The following is a 20474-nucleotide window of genomic DNA, read 5'->3' on the forward strand; positions in this document are numbered from 1 at the left end:
AGCCTAGAACCATCTCAGAAAACATGGCGTCCTCCCCTGAGAGTAATATGGCTGGTCAGAGTGAGCCATCAGGAGGAGCAAGTGTTGCAGCTGCTCTTAACACTGCATCCCCTGTGTATATTACTAAGGAGGTTTTTTCTTCAACCATTTTAAGTTTTGGAGCAATAATTGATGCTTTAATCGTATCTCAGAGTGGGACTTAGCGTAGCAGATCCCCGTCCATTGCTCAGGACCCTCATGCTGAGGAACAAGGGGTGAGAGATGACAAATTTCTCTCAAAGGACCAGGAAGAGGCTGATGTCTTCTCTTCTGAAGAACCTAATATGGAAGGATCAGGTTCGCAGGAAAGATTGTTGGTATAATCTCTCACTGAATTGGTCCGCTCCACATTTTTACTGCCAGTAACGCAGTCAGTCGATGAGCCCACCTCTGGTTCAGGTTCGCTAAAGCCTCCCCAATCTGTTCATGCCTTTCCTATCCATTTATGGCTAAGAAAGCTAATGTATTCTGAGTGGGAGCACCCAGATAAACAGTTTTTCCCTCCAAAAAGTTTTCAATACTTTATCCTATGGAGGAAGAGTTCTATAAGAAATGGGGAATTCCAGTAATTGAAGCTGCTATATCCACTGTAAACAAAAACCTGACTTGTCCAGTAGACAATGCTCATATGCTAAAGGATCCAACAGATAAGAAGTTGGAATTCCTTTTTAAAAACTATAATTTCACTCGCAGGTTCAGTCGTTCAGCCCGCGCTGGCAGCGATTGGAGTATCTCAGTGCTTAAAGGACTGGTTTATAGAGGTACTCAAGGTTATTCCTGATCAGCAGGCCCAGGATTTGGCCAGTATATCAGAAGCGTTGTGTTTTACAGTAGACGCTATGAAAGATTCTATTCTCCAGGCCTCACGGCTCATGCTAGGACTGGTACGTGTGCATAGAATCCTATGGTTGAAAAATTGGTCAGCCAAAACGCCATGCAATAAGCTCTTGGCCAGTTTCCCATTTCATGGTGAGAGGTTATTTGGAGACGATCTGGATAAGTATATCCAAAGAATTTCTAATCGGAAAAGTTCCCTTTTACCGGTTAAGAAGTTTAAGCATTTTTCTTTTAAACGTGCTTCTCCAGTGCCAGGGGCATCAGCCTCCATGCAGTCACGAAGGCCTCCACCGTTAGGTTCAAGAGGTAAACCTCAGGGTCAGTCCCAGGGCCAAAAGATGACCTGGGGGAGGAAACCCACAAAACAAAATACTAAAGCCTCCTTATGAAGGGGCACCCCCGCTTGCTCGTGAGGGGGGAAGGCTTCTACGGTTTTCAAGGGTCTGGCAGGAATAATGTCAAGACAGATGGGTGGCTTCCTCAATTTCTCTAGGTTACAAACTAGAGTTCCGAGAATTCCCGTCTCCTCATTTTCTCAAATCAAACGTTCCCAGAGATTCAGTGAAAAAGAAATCTCTCTTTCTAGCTTTGGATCATCTCTTGTCTCAAAGAGTGATATCAGTGGTCCCCTTGGAAGAACAAGGATTGGGGTTTTATTCAAACCTTTTCACGGTTCCAAAACCAAACGGGGATGTCAGACCCGTTTTAGACCTCAAAGATCAAAACCAGTTTTTGAATATCCGTTCCTTTCGCATGGAGTCAATCTGATTAGTAGTCTCCATCCTACAAGGGGGAGAATTTCTGGCGTCAATCGACATCAAGGATGCTTGTCTCCATGTGCCAATTTTCCCCGCTCACCAGAAATTTCTATGCTTCGAGGTAGAAAATCTTCATTTTCAGTTTGTAGCTCTGCCTTTCGGTCTAGCTACTGCACCTCAAGTGTTTACAAAGATCCTGGCTCCTCCTTTAGCCAGGTTAAGGGCTCAAAGTATAACGATACTAGCCTACTTAGACGATCTACTCTTGATAGATCAGTCGGTAACCTGCTTAAACCAAAGTTTGGTCACCGCAGTCAGCTACCTAGAATACCTAGGTTGGATTCTCAGCCTAGAGAAATCCTCCTTAAAACCATCAAGGAAATTGCAGTACTTGGGGCTGATCATAGTTACAGTTCTGAAGAAGGTGTTTTTGCCCCAGGAAAGGATCGGTTCCATAAAGGAACTGATTCAGTTGGTTAAAACAAAGAAGAGTCCTTCTATTCGACTTTGCATGAAGTTATTGGGAAAGATGGTGGCTTCTTTCGAGGCCGTTTCTTATGCGCAGTTTCATTCAAGACTGCTGCAAAACAATATTCTGACAACTTGGAACAAGAAGGTCCAAGCTCTGGATTTCCCAATGCGTTTATCCCCCGAAGTGCGTCAGAGCCTCAATTGGTTGTTGATATCCAGGAATCTTCAAAAAGGAAAACCTTTCTACCAGTCACCTGGAAGGTGGTAACAACAGATGCCAGCCTTCTGGGCTGGGGAGCAGTCCTGGAAGAAGCGTCTGTCCAAGGGAAATGGTCCAAATCAGAGAGGACCTTGCACATCAATATTCTAGAGATTCGGGCAGTACGCCTGGCCCTAGAGGCCTGGACGCTGAGACTTTGGAATTGTCCTGTCAGGATCCAATCTGACAATGCCACAGCAGTGGCCTATATCAATCACCAAGGGGGCATGAGAAGTCATGCAGCCCAGAGAGAGGTGAAACATATTCTATCTTGGGCAGAAAACAACATTCCTTGCCTATCAGAAATTTTCATTCCAGGAATAGAGAATTGGCAGGCAGACTACTTGAGTCGCCAACAATTGTTTCCGGGAGAATGGTCCCTTCACCCCGACGTCTTTCTGTCAATATGTCACAGATGGGGAGTTCCGGACGTGGATCTGTTTGCATCCAGGTTCAACAACAAGGTCCACAACTTTGTGTCAAGGACAAGGGATCCTTTGGCATACGGAACAGATGCCTTGGTTTTTCCATGGGATCAGTTTTCACTGATCTATGCGTTCCCTCCTGTTCTGCTGCTTCTGCGCCTTCTTCGCAGGATCAAGCAAGAAGGAAAGGAGGTGATTCTTGTGGCCCCAGCATGGCCCAGGAGATCTTGGTTTGCCGAGATCATAAAGATGGCATTAGAGGACCCTTGGACCCAACCACTGTGGCCAGACCTTCTCTCGCAAGGTCCCATATTCCATCCTACCTTACAAATGCTAAATTTAACGGTTTGGCTATTGAGACCCACATCCTGAAAGACCATGGGCTGTCCGCTTCAGTAGTTTCTACTTTGGTTAATGCTAGGAAGCCGTCCTCCAGAATCATATACTGTAGAGTCTGGAAGGCATATGTCTCCTGGTGTGAATCCAGGGGTTGGTACCCCAGGAAATATGTCATAGGTAGGATCCTTGAATTCCTACAGATGGGATTATAAATGAAGCTGGCCCTGAGTACTATCAAAGGCCAGGTGTTGGCCTTATCGGTGTTTTTTTTCAACGACCACTTGCTTCTCACTCTCTGGTTCGTAACTTTATTCAGGGGTAACATGGATTAATCCTCCAGTTAGGCCACCCCTGAACCCTTAGGACTTAAATATAGTCCTGTCGGCATTACAAAAACAGCCTTTTGAGCCAATACAAGATATTCCCTTAGTCCTCTTGACAAGGAAAATAATTTTCTGGGTTGCCATATCTTCTGCAAGAAGAGTATCGGGAAGAGTATCAGAGTTGGCTGCTTTTTCTTGTAAAGAGCCATATTTGATTATTCATAAGGATATGGTTGTATTGCGGCTTTATCCTAAATTCCTAGCAAAGGTAAGTGTCAGGTTTTCATTTAAACTAGGATATTGTTCTGCCGTCATTTTTTCCAGAACCTTGTTCTGTGGAAGAGAGGTCACTACATTCTCTTGATGTGGTGAGAGCGGTCAAGGTCTATTTGAAAGCGACCGCTCAGATTCGTAAAACAGATGTTTTGTTTGTGTTGCCAGACGGTCCTAAAAGAGGACAGGCAGCATTGAAATCTACTATTCCTAAATGGATTTGTCAAGTGATTGTTCAAGCTTATGGTTTAAAGAGGAAAATTCCTCTTTTTCATATTAAAGCGCACTCCACCAGGGTTGTTAGTGCTTCTTGGGCAGTGCATCACGAAGCCTCCATGGCTCAGATCTGCAAGGCCGCAACTTGGTCTTCAGTTAGGGTTGCCACCTTTCCTTCGAGTCAAACCCGTCAACACAGTCAACACTTTAGCGGCAGACAGCAATTTTTTTTTCATATTTTGCAATTAACATTTCTAATCATATGAGTCCCCTTTACATCTGAATCCACAAAGTTCCCCTTTTACATCTGAACTCGCAGAGTTCCCTTACACTGTAGGGGCGGACTCTGCAGACTCTGATGTAAGGGAGAACTCTGGGAACTCTAACATAAGGGATGCTCTGGGAACCTTGATTTAACTGATGTAAGGCGGAACACTGTGGCCTCTGCTTTAAAGGGGAACTCTGATGTAAGGGTTGCTCTGAGAACCCTGATTTGCCTTGGTGTACTCACTCAAAGGCAGGACAGAGAAGGAGGAGACTTCAGTAACAGACAGGGATGGATAGTGAGCTCACTCACCCCTTGGCAGTCAACACCTCTCATCCAGATGTATCTGAGGCTGCTGGACATATTTTCAGCCCATACTTTTTTCTGAGGAGTGTGGACGAACACAGAGGGGTAGGGGTGGGAGGAAAAGGAGCAGATCGAGCCCTCTCTACTCTCCTGTCTGTGTGTGGATGTGAATTGTTAGTGCTAGCTTTGGGCAGCGTGAAAGAGTAACAGACACTCTCGGTTTAGACACCTGCAGCCAGCAACCCTGCTGGGAAACCATAGTCTGATCTGAATAATGTGCCCGGGTTTCAGTCAGTCTGAAACCTGGACGCATGATTCCAAACCCGAACAGGTGACAACTCTATCTTCAGTCCATACATTTACCAGATTCTATCAAGTAGATGTAAAAGGTCATGAGGATATCGCCTTTGGGCGCTGTGTACTGCAGTCTGCAGTATAAGCTTTCTTGTCTCTTGGTGCCCTACTTTTGTTGTTTCCCTCCCTTCAGTTGGCATTGCTATGGGACATCCCACATAGTAACTACTATGGCTTTGTGTCCCGTGATGTACCATAAGAAAATAGGATTTTTATAACAGCTTACCTGTAAAATCTGTTTCTTTGAAGTACATTACGGGACGCAGAGGTCCCTCCCTTCTTTGGTATACATGTGTATTGCTTTGATACAAAACTGAGGTACTCCCAGTAGTGGGAGGGGTTATATAGGGAGTGCACCTTTTGTCTTAGGGCTTGCCAGTGTCCATCACCTGAAGGTGGCCTATAGCCCACATAGTAACTACTATGGCTCTGTGTCCCGTGATGTACCTCAAAGAAAAGTATTTTACAGGTAAGCTGTTATAAAAATCCTATTTTGAGAGTTTTGTTATGTTAGTAGTCCAGACCAATTTCAAGTTACCGCTTCCGAAGTTCTCTGCTCCAAAGGTTACAGGAATTGGATCATGGCAGCCATCACAACATCCGAAGTGAAGTGTTTCTTGGGTCTCTTGTGCCAAGTGGCTGTCCTGCAGCATAATACCTATAGGGGGTCACTCACTTAGCATAGGCGCCATCCCCAAAATGCCTTGCATTTTTCTCAATTAATACGAAACTTTCTCTATCTGGAAAAAGGTGGAGATTGAGACTTCATCGCCTCCTTTCTCCATTGCAATCATTGGGAAAGATGCAAGGTGTTCTGTGAATGGTGCCTGTGCCAAGCAAGTGACCCCCTTTGGTTACTATGCAGCAGGGCAGCTACTGGGCATGCATTGATCACTGTAGTAGTGGTGACTATTACAGTGATTCTTTGCTTCTTCGGCGGTCCCACTGGTATGACATAAACATACTTATATTGGACGAAATGGGACCAATGTAACTATACAATGGATTCCATTCCTGGAATTCAGTTCTAAGAGTTATCACCTTTTTTCTGTATTTCTGCCTGAAAACAAACACTAATTCTTTGTTATTTTACAGATGCTTTCCAGAGAGCACGACGACGAATGCAGCTGGCTAGAGAGAGCCTTCCTAAGGCCATTTTGACCACTTCAAAAACATCACTTGAGCAGTCGACAGCCTAAAACCACTGTTTGTAACAGTAGTTTTAGCCTACAGGCGGGCTTTAAAAATGTGTACATATTATAAATATTACAATTATTGTTCCTTACATTTTGTACACAGCTGTCCATAATTTATATAAAGTGTTTTTTATGTATGTCTCTCTTTATACTTTTTTATTACTAAAGAGCAACTCTGCTTGGATTTCTCAGTTTTGTGTGGGGCTGGGTTTGATTTCCGACAAAGTCTTTACTTTTGGTCTGGGTCCTTAAGAGAACATCACTCATCACTTGGTTGTGGAAGACTGCTCTGAACCAATCATGGTCTAAGATAACATTCAACTAAATGTTCTAAAACAATAAAAGTCATTTTTGGCCACAGCACTGCTGTGTTAATGATCTATGAGAAGTCACATCACACAGCTCCAGTAAAATGGTTTCTACGTTTTCTGAGTGCATGTCTTTAAATGATCGTGATCTATAACTAGTCTGTCTCTTAATGTACCATGCCTCACTTAAGCTGGCTATAGAAGGTACGAATCTTAGCTGGTTCAGCAGGGACTAGTTGAAATGCTAACCATTTATGGGCAGGGTGATTGTACTCAAGTTGATCCATCAAAGATTTGGGTACAACCAGCATCTTGGATTTTTACATGTGATCAATAATCACTGCTCTCCCAGCAGGGGCAGCTCTCCGCTCCCCATACCCACCCCCACCCCACTGGCAGAGCACAATATATCCATGGGTGAAATTCCTCCATCAACACTGAAGGTGTTGATAGGGGAATGAAGCGATTTTCATTCCTGCTACCTGTGGTAGCAGGAATGAAAATCGCATCATCTTTGGCCTGCTTGGTTCTCACCTGCAGCTCCCAAACTTTTAGCAATAAAAATCCTAGAGGCGTAGAGAATAGCAAGAACTTTTCTTTTTGCCATCTGTGTTTTATTGTGGACATTTTTCTTCAGCTCTGGCCCTCTAGACAAAAAGTATGATAAAATCTCTCCTTGGATAAAAAGTGTAACATTTCTTCCTGGTGAGGGAAACCAGTTATCATCAGAATAAGTGTCCCCATTGGAAGGTTTTTCCCTCTATTCCTGTTTAGATGCCAACTCAAATTTTTTATTTTTTCCCTTCACTTTGATTCTTGGTGACAGTAAAGATAACATTTCCCTAACAAGGACACAGAAGGCAAAGAAATCCTAGCAGCTTCAAACCCCTCACTACCCTGTCTAAAATAAAAAAAAATGGCCTAAAGCATTAAAGCTTCATTTTTCGTTCTTCTAAAAAGTACATTCTGCTTCCCCTTCTTCCTGCATAAATCCCACAATAACTCAAGTATTAATACTTTAAATCTGAGTCAAAATGGTGATTTTCCTCCTTGCTACACTAAGCAGAAGTACACCACACTGCTACACATTGCCCGTGACTCCATACATTGCTGAACATTACATAATCCACCACGCTTTGTATTAGGACCCCTTTCCATCTGTCCATTCTGGTATTTATTTATTACAGGTACTTGTATAGTGCTGTCAATTTAGACGCATTGCTTTACATATATTTTAATGCATTCTCAGCAATCACTGCCCTCAAGGGGCCTACAATCTAAGGTCCCTAATTCACATACATACACATACTAGGGCCAATTGTGACAGAAGCCAATTAACCTACCAGCATGTCTGCGGGATGAAACCGGAGAACATGCAAGCTCCATGCAGGTAGTGCAGTTGTTGAGATTCAAACCAACAACCCAAGTGCTGCCATGCGGAAGTGCTAACCACTTAGCCACTGTGCCACTCAATTGCGACTTTTTTTTTTATGACAAATACAAACAACCCCCACCCTCATGTTGTAATTTTCCAGTGTGGTGGGCGAGGGTTAATAGAACTAAGGGGCTGTCACAGGCTCTCATCAAGAGAGCCTATCTATGCTCGCCCTTTTGCTTCATTCATAGAAGACATACTACAGCTTCTATGAATGAAACTCAATCTATAAATGAAGGGGTGGGGGGCAAATGATTGGTCCACCCCCTCCATTCATAGAGTATAATAGTATGGCTTTTATGAATGGAGCAGCTGGGTGGAAAGGACAGGCATAGTCAGGCTCTTTTGATGAGAGCCTATGACACCCCCTTAGTTGGGACTTAGGGACACATCCTACTGTTTGTCAACGATGTCCCTTGTGCTGATTTTTGTTTTTTATTTTAGCTACATTTAGGCTTTAACATGACAAAATAGCTCTGTACCTAGGTGTATTTTAAAATTTTGCTAAAAGAGAATATCGAGTGCTTCAGTTTATTGTTATTGTTTAAAATGTCTACGCAACAGGCCAATCTTTTAGGCTCCCTTCACACCTCAGCATCCTGGTGTGTTGCATTAACTTGTGCATTGTGTGGGGCATTAACATGTATTGCACTATGGCAACCTATTCATTTCGAATAGGCTGGCAACACACCCCAACACAAGAAGCAACAAACCTGCAGCAAATTTTAAATCTCCTGCAAAGCAGGATACTGTTTTTGTGCTTTGAGATGCTATTTGGGATAAACGGCAGTGCAATGCATTTTGCAGTTACACAAATCTAAAAGCCTCGAAAACATGAGAATATCAGACAAATGATTGTCCTTTTTTTTTTTTTTTTTTTTTTTGCACGCTAGTCTCATATAAAAAACAAATGGGTTACTAAAGTTATGAAAATTCTCGTAAGACAGAATACAAGTTCTGAAGTGATGTAATGTATTCTTTTATTTCCTTGCATGCGCAGTCTCGGTCACTCCTACTTTTTTTGTACAAATAACACACTAATATTAATATATACACGAAAATTGTTTGTTCTTTTATCTTAAGAGAAGATTTTTCGTGCTTGTTCCTTGGCGTGAAGGGGGCTTGGGAAAGAGAAAGAAAGGTGTAAACACTTCTACCTGTTGGGTGAGTTGTATCAGAAACATTGGTCAGTCCGAGTGCTACAAAAGAAAAAGCAGATGTCTCCATGTCTGTTTCAATCGACAAGATTCGCTGACTAGATCTGTTGAGCCCCCGGTTCACACTGATGCGGGAAACGCACAGGAATTGCTGCGTTTCCCACATTGCACTGCGTTCATGCGATCTACTGCGAGTGTCAATTAAAAGTAAACAACTCAAATGCAGTTTTCAGAATACAGTGTGTTTGCCTGAACCAGATTGCATGGGTATGAACACCCATACAATCCGGTTACAGTGCGGGGAAAAAAAAAAAGCTGCCTGCACCTTATTCATGTGGATGTGGTGGGATTACAGCCATGCAAAATGAATGGGCTCAAATTGCACCACACAGGAATTCATTGCGATTCCTGTGAGAATCGCATACGATGTGACAGTGGGGTTGATTTATTAAAACTTGAGAGTGCCAAATCTGATGCAGCTGTGCATGGTAGTCATTCAGCTTCGAAATTCAGTTTGTTGAATTTGAAAAAAAAAAAAAAAAAAAATACTGGAAGCTGATTGGTTTCTCTGCAGAGCTGCACCAGATTTTGCACACTCCAGTGTTAGTAAATCTCACCCACTGTGATCCGGAGCTGAATTTCTATATCCTAGTAACCAATAGCTGTGTCACAATCAAACCTTAGCTTAACTGTAGCTAATTATAGCCATTTACCTAACAACTACTTGGGTGTGTCTTTCCACCAAGTGCAAAGTCACTGTCAGATAACAGGTTTGACATGCGGACAGCGGGAACAAACAATTGAATGGACATCACTGGATAGAATGCTTGTAAAAACATACATGTCTACAGAAAGTAGGGAAAGCGAAATGTAGCAGCAAGTAAAGCCTTTCCTTCAACCCAGTGGGCTGAACAAATTGCTGTACTAACACAAATGATGTTAGTGTAGGGAACTTCACTGCTGTGCTCTGTTGTATTGTGTTCTGACACCAACCCCCCCCCCCCCCCCCCCCCCCACATGGGACAAAAGTCGTCTGGTTCCTGTCGAACTGATCTTTTTGGCCCATGTGTACCCGGCATCAGGCTGGCCATGGATGGTTCTTTTTTTTTTGATCAGATACTGGGCTGATCAGAAAAAATAAAAACAACCAAATGTCCCCATCCATACATGCAGAGCGGATGCAGGAATCCCCTCCGCTGTACCATTGTATTCTGACAGTGAGACTCCTCCGCTGTCAGAATACACTGATCAGCAGCTGCAGCTGATTGGCTGCAAGTCTCTGATCGATAAGTTTTGCAACAGTCCCGTTCAACAAAAGTCAATCATTGGATCGACTTATGTCGAGCAGGAATAGCCATAAGCAGATTGAATTGTGATCCATCTTTGGCAATGAGTAAAACTCATTTTTTATTATAGCCAGGGACAGGCTGTACCCTACTCGGTGTAGGCTGCTTTTCCTTGTTTCACTTTGATTTGGGCTTCTCCTTTTTTCCCTCACCCCGTTTTACGATAACGCAGGAATACCCTACAAACCATCTTTGGCAATGGTCTCCAAACTTCGGACACAAAGAGACGGCTCAGGAGCGAGCACACTTGAATGCCCCCAGAGTAACCGCCTTGCTATGGGGCACTCGGCAGGGGACCCCAGAAGAGGTGGATCAGAGTTGCTATGTGCAAAACGATTGCACAGAGCAGGTGAGTAGAACATGTTTGTTATTTAAAAAAATAAAATAAATTTTCCTTTAGATTTACTCTCCTGGGTAGAATCACGTACCTGTATGTGATCCTGCAATTCCAGGTCTGGGGTGCACACGCCCCTAGCCAGCAACCCGCTCCTATTGTGATTCGACACAGCAGGAGCCAATCAGTGGGTCCAGCGGACTCGCTGATCATTCGGGAGAGAAGCAGAACGGCGGTCTGCCTATGTAAACGAGGCAGACTGCTGTTCTGTCAGTAGGGAAGGTAGTGATCCTGTGTTTCTGCACAGCAGGAACAAGGATCTCTGCCTTCCCATAGGACAAACACCTTACCCACAGCTAGTAAGCACTCCCTAGGCACACATTGCCCCCTGATGTTAACCCCTTCCCTGCCTGTACAGTGCATATTTTTAGCACTGCTCTCTGTCGCTGATCACCACCATTACTAGTAAAATATATAAATAAATAATATCTCATAGTTTGTAGACACTATAACTTTTGTGCAAACCACTTAATATATGCTTATTGGGATTTTGTTTACCAAAAAATATGTAACAGAATACATATTGGCCGAAATTGATGAAGAAATTAGAATTTTTTATTGGATATGTTTTATAGCAGAAAGTAAAAAAAAATGTTTTGTTTTTTTTTTAAATATAAAATTGTCTGTTTTTTTATGTTTATAGTGCAAAAAACGAAAAACCGCAGAAGTGACATAAATTTTGTTTGGGTACAGAGCCGCATGACCGTGCAATTGTCAATTAAAGTAATGCAATGCCGTCTTGTAAAAAATGGCCTAGTCATGAAGGGGGGGGGGGTCTTCTGGGGCTGAAGTGGTTAAAATACAAGCAGTGTATAGCCAAGCTTACATACAAAGAGGGAGGCAGGTGGGCAATGCCCTCTGCTATAGTCTTTTCTAGGGATAGATAACCAGGGACATGTGACAACCATGCAGATGCAGTCATTCTAAAATTGGAATGTGAAATCTTTATTATTCTCTCAATGTACTGGCCCATGGCGCACTTCTGCTCTACTTATGAAAGGGAAAGAGACGAGCCTATGAGATGAGAGCAGCAGCCCGGCCGGCCCCGCCCCTCCTCCTGCCAGTCTCAGAAGCCTGGCTGGCCCCGCCCCTCTCCCCTGCCAATCTCAGCAGGTTGTCATTGTTCCTGACACCGGGGCCCGTCTTCAGTAATAGGCCGCTTTGGTGTGCGGGAAAAGGCTTGGGAACGTCATCATGATGGGTTTGGTTACCCCGGAAAAGAAATCAAAATTCAACAGATAAGAGCGCCAGAACGTCCGTATCGCCTTTCTATTTGTTTATCGCAATAAAGTTCCTCGAATTAAAAAAAACGTCAATATTAGTGACATCTGCGACCCCGTTGCGCGCGCTACAACCAACCTTGCTAAAGAAAGGTAAAAAGGAAAGGGGCGTGTTCACGGAAAATAACAGCCAATCGAAACTGCTAACGGTAAAACCCGGCTTCTCTAAACACCAATAGCGTGGTTGGCTGGGACGGCGGAAGGCGTGGCTGGGCGCTCGGCGTATTCATGGTTGTGTGCGATACGGTGAGGAGGAGGAGGGAGCCGGCGACGGAAGGGAATCTCCCGCCATTTTTCAATCCCTTCTGTTCTTGTGTGTGTACGGGGCCAGGGCGGGAAACCGGAGGGGGCTGTCCGTGATAGGCACGCGTCTTCCTTTATAGCTACGTCATCGGCAGCTGCGGACGAGGGCCGTTGTTTTCTCCGTCCCCTCGAGCTGCGTTCGGGATGGCGCCGCTGCTGGGCCGCAAGCCTTTCCCGCTGGCCAAGCCGCCGAGCGATCCGCCCGCCGAGGGAGAGGAAGTGTTCGTCATAGAGCACACCAAGGAGGCGTTCAAGAACCGAGAGTATCCTTTACTGACCGCTACGGGGAGCCTGACCTCATCATCACCGGGGAGGGGGGTGGAGGGAGGACATGGCCGGGGGGCACCGATCACATCTGTCCGGCCTTGTCCTGTCATTGTTTAGCCGCTTCCGATGGTGATCGATGTGACGTCTTTATCCTTACAGGACAAGTCCTCTAATCATCATCATCATCCGCAGCAATACGCCGATCTGTATTGTAAGTGTAAGTTTGTCTTGGGATCAGCCTCTTGCAGAGCTCATGGTTTCAGAGAGTTCCAGATGCATGCTGATAGGAGGAGACAGCAGAGTGACCGAGGAGCTCACATCTCATCGGTCTGCTGCTGCTCTGTTCACTACCCAGACTTAAAGCAAAAAAAAAAAAAAATATATATATATATATATATATATATATATATATATATATATATATATATTCTCTTACCAGTTCTTAGATGTCATGTCTGAATTTGTTTTGTTTCTTTTCACCTGGTTATCCAGCCCGTAAAGCAGGCCACACGTGGGTCAAATTCCAAAAAAAAAAAAAACGTTCTTTTGAAGAATTTTCTATTGAATTTCGCACCATTAGTGCCGATTCCAACTACTTCCCTCTGTGAGATCGTATGTGATTCAGTGCAATTCACATGCAATGCGATTTCAGCCATATAGATAGTATGGCTGATGTCGTATTGCATTCAGACGAAACTCGCGCAGGATCCCCCCCCACGCCCTGCAGTGCAAGCAAAATTGGGGGTGTCATTAACAGTGTATTGACACAACTGACAGTTTGCATATGGCAGTGTAAACTGCTGTGCGATTTGCAAGGTTCCCGCATCGCGCAAATGTGAACCGAGCCTTGGGCTGCGGCAACAGCCGATTTTCATTCAACCATCGAATTTGAGTGATCAGGCATGTTGGAAATTTTTTGGGGAAAACAAACAAATTGCTTAATCGATGGGAGAGTTGTGCGAGAAATTTGTAATTAAAAAAAAAAAAACGTACATGAGCTGTAGCCCGGGAAATAAAGATTCCCATAGCAACATGACGTGGAATTGAGGGCTTGGTTGGCCGAATTCTGAAATTGATGGAAGCACCATCTGATCACAAAGTGTACAATTGCTGATTTTCAAAAAAGAGAATTTGTTTGTAATGTGACCCGTGTATGGCTGGGTTCACACGATTGTGATTTAGATGTCCCGCATCCAGTTCACATAGCAGGAGATTGTCAGGGCTCTCTATGAAGCCTGTTCACATATATCTGCAGCTGCTTCGGAGCTAATTGCACAGGAGTCCTGTGCGTCTTTTGGTCTGTTTCAGGTCCGAATGCAGACCAAAATTTGGGCTGAAATCTGACCTGAACCAGTGAATGCAGATGCACCAAACCCAGCCTAAAGTGTTACTGAACCCAGGACCCTGCGTTCATTATATCTGGGCTCACACAGTACATGGAATTGCAATAGTTTTAGTAAATATTAACTGCCAAATACCTTTTCTCATCAGCAGTCTTGTGACATCTATCAGTGTTTTGGTTAAAGCTTTTAGAAGGAGTTTTTATTCTGATCTGTCCTATGAGGCTGCAGAATCCCTGGCCTTCTGTCTGGGGAGTGCTAATTGGCCCTGTGCTGATCACATGCACCCTCCCTAGAAAAAAAAACCCTCTAGCAATACACACCAAACTGAGCATGTGCAGAGTACTCCCAAGGTTCTGTACTATCAGGAGATGGATTGGGGAAGAAGGGGATGATCAGAGGATTAACCCCTTAGGCTCCACAGTTGGTATAACAAGCATGCTTTACTGCATATACAGACTGATTTTACTGTTGTGGGTTTAGCAACATTTTTAGTCTGTCATTTTTAAACAGAGCAAGCTGTTCTGATGTAGCAGTTACAGGGGCAAGACAACCTTTTTTACCACTGTCAGGGGTGTTTACAATGATCGGCTTTAATTCAAGTAAAATCTTTATCCCAAAAGGAAAAAAATGTTTCTAACTGATATTAAACTATAAGCTGGAGGTTGGTGTATGTAACTCTGCAAGTAACACTTCCCGTTCAGCAGATTGACAATGCTACTTTCCAAATATCTGTTACTCCTTCCTCCAGAGTGCGGGCACTGTAATAAAGATCAGATCAGGTGAAAACAGAGGGAGAAAGTCCTAAAAGAAAACAAATGCGGCCACTGCATATGACTGGTAAGCTGTAATCTAATACATTTTGGGTTTAATACTGCTTTTTAAAGCGGCCCTGTAATCATCAATTCACCAGCTTATTTTTATTGTAAGTACCAGAATTTGGCCTGGTGACAGCCTCTTGTACTCTACAGCAGAGTTTTTTTTGTTTTTTAAGGACTTCTAGAAGCATGCTGATTGGCAGAGTGACCGATGAGCTCATCGTATGCTGTTTCTCCTCTTACTGCCCAGCCTTAAGCTGGCCATAGATTTGACGACTTTTTTTTTCTTTTTTTTTTTTTGGTGCTGCCAGTTAACTATTTAGTATAATATATGAATCAAACAATTGCTCCTCATGCAGAATTTTTCTTAGTGTGTACCCACCTTTTATTTAGGCTCCATTCACATTTGGCATTTTGGACAGATTCACTGAAATCTGCATGTGATCTCAAATCGCAGCACATTTGCAAAACGTATGTTCAGGTGCCATTCTTTTTCAATGCAGCCTAAGATGTGGTGCGATTTTGCTGCAGTTCTGCCTGAGATCCCTTATTGACAGCTGGGACTCCTATGCTCTTGGAATACACTGATCAGCGCTGCAGTAGTTCAATCACAAATTTTCCAGCAGTCCTGTTTGGGGGAGTTGATAGTTTGGATCCTCTTGAAGTGGAATGGCCCTAGAGTGATCCAAATTCAGCCAGTCCCTGCTGATCCAGTCAAATTTTCATCCATCTATGGCCAGCTATAGATTGAGGAGGGGACCCACATATGTTACGTACAGTGGAACTATACTGATATCCGCTGCAGTGTTTGAGGTCCCTCACTGGTTGCTGACATCTGCAGACAGTTGTCTTCTGGCTACAGATCTGAGCCCATTTTCATTGGCTGGGCCAGGATGATGGGAGTTCATTCATCTTGGAAGATGCTGAAATTTTTACAGCTGCATATGTGTTAGTATGTCTCGTCTGCATGAATTTAACTTGCAGTTCCACTTTCAAGCGCCTGTTTGCGTAGATTGCAATGACTGTCATTTTTTTTTTTTTTTTTTCACACTGGAAGAATGCCAGTCACTGCTAGGACACACAGAATTGTTTTCTATGTGCCCTGTTTGCAGTGCAAAGGAGCTGTGATAAAATGCAGACCTGCTGCATTTTATCACTAGGCACAGGAAGGCACCGCATGTCTCTCTATACCATAGCACAATGACCACATGAATGATGTCACTTTTGTGCACTTCAAATAAAGTTTATAGGAAAAAAAATGGGAGCTATGTGATGTGCTAAAATGTCATGCTACCCCACTGCAGCCTGAACGGAGCACTGCCCACACATGGCTGTAGTTTGGCATGTGGGCAGTGTAAAGTGGCCCTGACTGCAACACAGAGATCAAGTCCCCTAACAGACAGGGCTGTGCTGTGTAAATATTAGGAATGAATGGACAGATACAATTATTTTTGTTAATTAAAACAGTGTATGTATGGGGGAGGGAAATTATCTAGCTGCATGCCTGGCGTTCTGATTTTAAATGCAGTTTGCTAACCAAAAATCCCTGTTTCAAGCAGTTTGCTAGAAATGTTTTGGGGTGTATAGCTATATGCAGAGGATTTATTCAGGTTTTTCTACTTTAAAATCTGGCTTTACATAATAATCACTACATCATGGCCTAGATAAATGAGAGCCCTTACACTTCATGAAGAGCAGGTGCTCTGTAGTCTGATTATTGAATTTAAATTGGTTACAACTTTTCTCAAACTGCTGGCTTTTCTGTGGGTTTGATTGTTCTGGTAAAGACCATTCCTCTACCTATGAAGAGATGGGGCTGTTTTGCATATTATGCCCCCATTCTGTTAACTGTGCTGATGCTTTAGAGGACGGCCAAAACAATTAATCGATTAATGAGCCAGCCGATTAGTAGGCCTGCGTACAGAATGCATTATTTGTTTACATATCAGGAAATACAGTGCAGCATAAATACAGCTCAGTACACTGTCCATACATGCCAGTAAATGCCTGAATTTGTGAATGTGAGGAGCAATGCCTCATGGGACATGTAGTCCTGGGCAGTAAGTGAGTGGTTCTTTTTTTGGGGGTTTTTTACTTTGCTACTACACTTTGCAGCTTGCTATTGGGGAGCTCCGAAGGCAGGAGGAGCCAGAAGAGGAGAATCAGGGCTGCTCTGTGCAAAACCATTACAGAGCAGGTAAGTATAACATGGTTGTTTTTTGTTTTGTTTAACTGAGCCTTATGCTGGCCATACACGTATATTCATTACGAAAAATCTTCTTCGTACATTCACTGAATGAAGGAATGTAGTTGGACAATTTCACTTGCTTTTTAACATTTAGTTTTAAAATGAATGTCATTTCTGAACGAAAACCACATACACTGTCTGAATTTTCCCATCACTGTGGTTGAAAACAAATGTCCATTTGACCCCACTAATGATTAGAAAATTGAACAAACGTTCTTAAAATTTGTTTTTGTATTGCCAGCATAATGTGACAGCCACCTGCCTATGACAAGGGAGTCTGTCATACATAATATATTACAGTTCTGTCTGAAAATCTGCAAAACTGTCTTTAATTTTATTTTTTCTTTTAAATAAAAAAAAAATTTGATCTTCGAGTCTGATATTTACCAGATTCAACATCCTAATAGTATATACAGTATATCTCTTCTGTCTGTTATTCTCAGTGGATTGGAGATTTTGCTCACTAACCATATAGTTATTTATATTTACCACTGTATATAGCTATTTAAGAAACTGCCTTTTATTTTAAACTGTACATATTAACTAAATTATACACCACACTTTTTTTTTTTAAGGTTATCTGATTAATCGAAACAATCGGCCTACTAATCGATTATGGAAATAATTGTTAGTTGCGGCACTCTGTGACCTGTTTTCAGCAGAGAGCGAGCTGAAGTCCGCTCTCTGCTGAAGTCGCAGAAGTTGGTCCATGACCACAGAGTCTAGATCTGCCAGATCCCTGGACCAACACCTGGCTTGGCCTCCACAGCCCAGCGCTCCAGTGAGCGTGGAGGAGCGGAGAGCTGTGACTGACAGGCAGCAGCTCTCTGCTTGGGGAGCTGTAAAAACCGAGCGTTCGGTGGTGTTCATGCCATGGGACAGATGCAGGATTGATCCGATGCTGCATCCACCTAGGTAAGTATAAAGCTGTACCTCATACTTCTCTCAAGCCTTTCTTAGCCAGGTTTCCTTCAGTTTGCTAGGGGTTCCTTGAGCAATTTATAGCTCTCATATGAGTAACCAATATCACCCATGATTATTTATTTATTTTTTTTATCTGTAAGAGGATTCTTGCCACTGACCTCAATTGTAAAGAGGGTGCCACTGACCATCCCACGGGAGCCCTCTTCCAGAAAGAAGCTCTGTCACGATAATGCCGGACCTTCAGAGTACATGCGCTGCTGGCGTCAGCATGCAGGTTGAATAGCTCCTAGATATTCATTTTACCTACAGGTAAACTGCCTTTTAACCACTTGCCGACCGCCACATGTACTTATACGTTGGCAGAATGGCATGGCTACGGAAATGGGCTTACCTGTACGTCCCTTTGAATTTGCCACATTGCCCTCGTGTGCGCGGCGGCGCGTGAGCTCTGTGAGTAGGTTCGCAGGTCCCACGGACTCCCACAATCATCGAGAGGAAGAACGGGGAGATGCTGATGTAAACAAGCATCTCCCCGTTCTGCCTAGTGACAGTGTCACTGATCATAGCTCGCTGTGATCATTGATGTCACACACAGTGTCGTCCCCCCCCCCCCCCCCCAAGTTAGAATCACTCCCTAGGACACACTTAACCCCTCCCTAGCCCCCTAGTGGTTAAACCCTTCACTGCCAGTGTCATTTTTTACAGTAATCAGTGCAGTTTTATAGTACTGATCGCTGTAAAAATGACAATGGTCCCAAAAATGTCAGTTGTCCGTTATGTCTGCCATAATGTCGCAGTCATAAAAATCGCAGATCGCCGTCACTACTAGTAAAAAAAAAAAATGAATAAAAATGCCATAAAACTATCCCTTATTTTGTAGACGCTATAACTTTTGCGCAAACCAATCAATAAACGCTTATTGCAATTTTTATATGTATGTGTGTATCCTGAGGACGAAAATTATAGAGAGATATAGAGAGATATAGATATATAGAGAGAGAGATATAAAAAAAAGTTTTTATTTTTCCAAAATTGTCACTATTTTTGTTTGTAGCGCGAAAAATAAAAACCGCAGAGGTGATCAAATACCACCAAAAGAAAGCTGTTTGTGGGGGGAAAAAAAAGGATGTCAATTTTGTTTGGGAGCCACTTCGCACAATTGTCAGTTAAAGCGACGCAGTGCCGAATCGCAAAAAGTGCTCTGGTCTTTGGGCAGCAGACTGGTCCGGGGCTAAAGTGGTTAAAGGCTTACCTGTAGGTAAATATCACAAAGCGGCATAGAACCACTTTAATGTACCTTGGGGTATTGACTATTACTTCTAATCGACTTTTAGGATGGCTTCAGATAAACAAGCATTCTTATTGGTTGCTGTGAATTGTTGCAAATGTTGTTGGCATCAAATGTTCTGAAAAGTTGCGTAAATAGGTTGTAGCTATAGTAGTCTGCTTTCAACAAATCTTAACACTGTTTCATTTGAAATAACATTGCATTTTTTAGGACAAGCTTTGGGGAGAACTCCCCTTTCTGTTCTGATCAGTATGCAAGTACTACATAGACCGGAAAGGGGCGTTGGTCTCCCAAACGCTTGTCCTGAAACATTTCTGTGTGAAAATGTAAACATGTTTCCGCATGCCTATAAATGTTTTGAATATACTAAAGAGAAACTCGGATTATTCATGATGAATTTGTATTCTCTTGTAGGTTTGATAGTAGGCTTTTACAGTTAACAGGCAAGTGATCTGTGTGTGGCCAGCTTTTCCCATCTGTGATGCCGATCCTGCTTCTGTTCACTTTTTGTTGGAGAGGCCATTGCCTGGAATGCCATTCTATTGTTCTAACGTGTGGGGTTATTGGTGGTGTGCGTCTGCTGATCTATGGGAGCGTGCATAGTAACGTATGGACGTGTCCGTCCACCCCACCCCACCCTTCCTTTTTTTTATAGCTTTGTTAACTGGAAGGCAGCAAATCCATTTTTTACTTATTCAGCATGACTATAGTGTTGAAATTATTTTATGGTTTACATATTAGTGAGAATCAACAAAGTCTAGGGCATTAAACTGTACTATTGTTGCGTGTATACTATTTGTGACAATCTGTATAGTGGTTTTGCAGATGGGGAGAAAAAAATCTTAAATCCTGGATCATCCAGTTACATTGAAATATATAATTTTGTATTAGTATTACTTGCCTTGTAAATATTCCTAGCACATTTTAGCTCAAAGGGTGGAGAGATGCATGCAGAGTTCAGGAGGTGGTCAGCCTAGTCCAGGACCCAGTGGACGCTTCCTTGCCACTGTGGCACACAAAGGCTGAAAACACTAGCTGTTAGCTACTTGGCTGCTAAAATTTGCCCAGGCATGAGTTTCATATGTTCTATCTTTATCCAGTTAAAGTGAACATTGCTTCATTTTCTTTCAGGGTGGATATTGATCAATGATTTACATTTTTTTTTTTTTTTTCCCCAAGTTTATTTTATAAGATGCTTTCAGTAAAAAGCCAAAGTTTTTAGATACATTTAGTAAGATACATTTAATAATTTAGTTTATTCAGCATGAAATTAAGCTTAGTTATGTAGCATGAGGCTATATATAC

The 20474-nt window shown here is 43.0% G+C and overlaps 2 protein-coding genes across 2 annotated transcripts in view; both read left to right on the forward strand.

The window, feature by feature from the left end:
- Positions 1–6198, forward strand: part of MKS1 (MKS transition zone complex subunit 1) — a 92328-nt gene extending 86130 nt beyond the window's left edge. The window contains exon 18 of the mRNA XM_073616582.1: positions 5961–6198. Within this exon, the coding sequence (XP_073472683.1) occupies positions 5961–6064 (104 nt within the window). The 3' untranslated portion in view covers positions 6065–6198. The remainder of the gene's footprint in view (positions 1–5960) is intronic.
- Positions 6199–12088: 5890 nt separating this feature from the next.
- BAZ1B (bromodomain adjacent to zinc finger domain 1B) overlaps positions 12089–20474 on the forward strand; it is a 108520-nt gene continuing 100134 nt past the window's right edge. The window contains exon 1 of the mRNA XM_073616583.1: positions 12089–12547. Coding sequence (XP_073472684.1) covers positions 12429–12547 — 119 coding nt within the window. The 5' untranslated portion in view covers positions 12089–12428. The remainder of the gene's footprint in view (positions 12548–20474) is intronic.

This window comes from Aquarana catesbeiana, linkage group LG02 (genome assembly GCF_042186555.1).
Source record: "Aquarana catesbeiana isolate 2022-GZ linkage group LG02, ASM4218655v1, whole genome shotgun sequence".
Taxonomy (NCBI): Eukaryota; Metazoa; Chordata; class Amphibia; order Anura; family Ranidae; genus Aquarana; species Aquarana catesbeiana.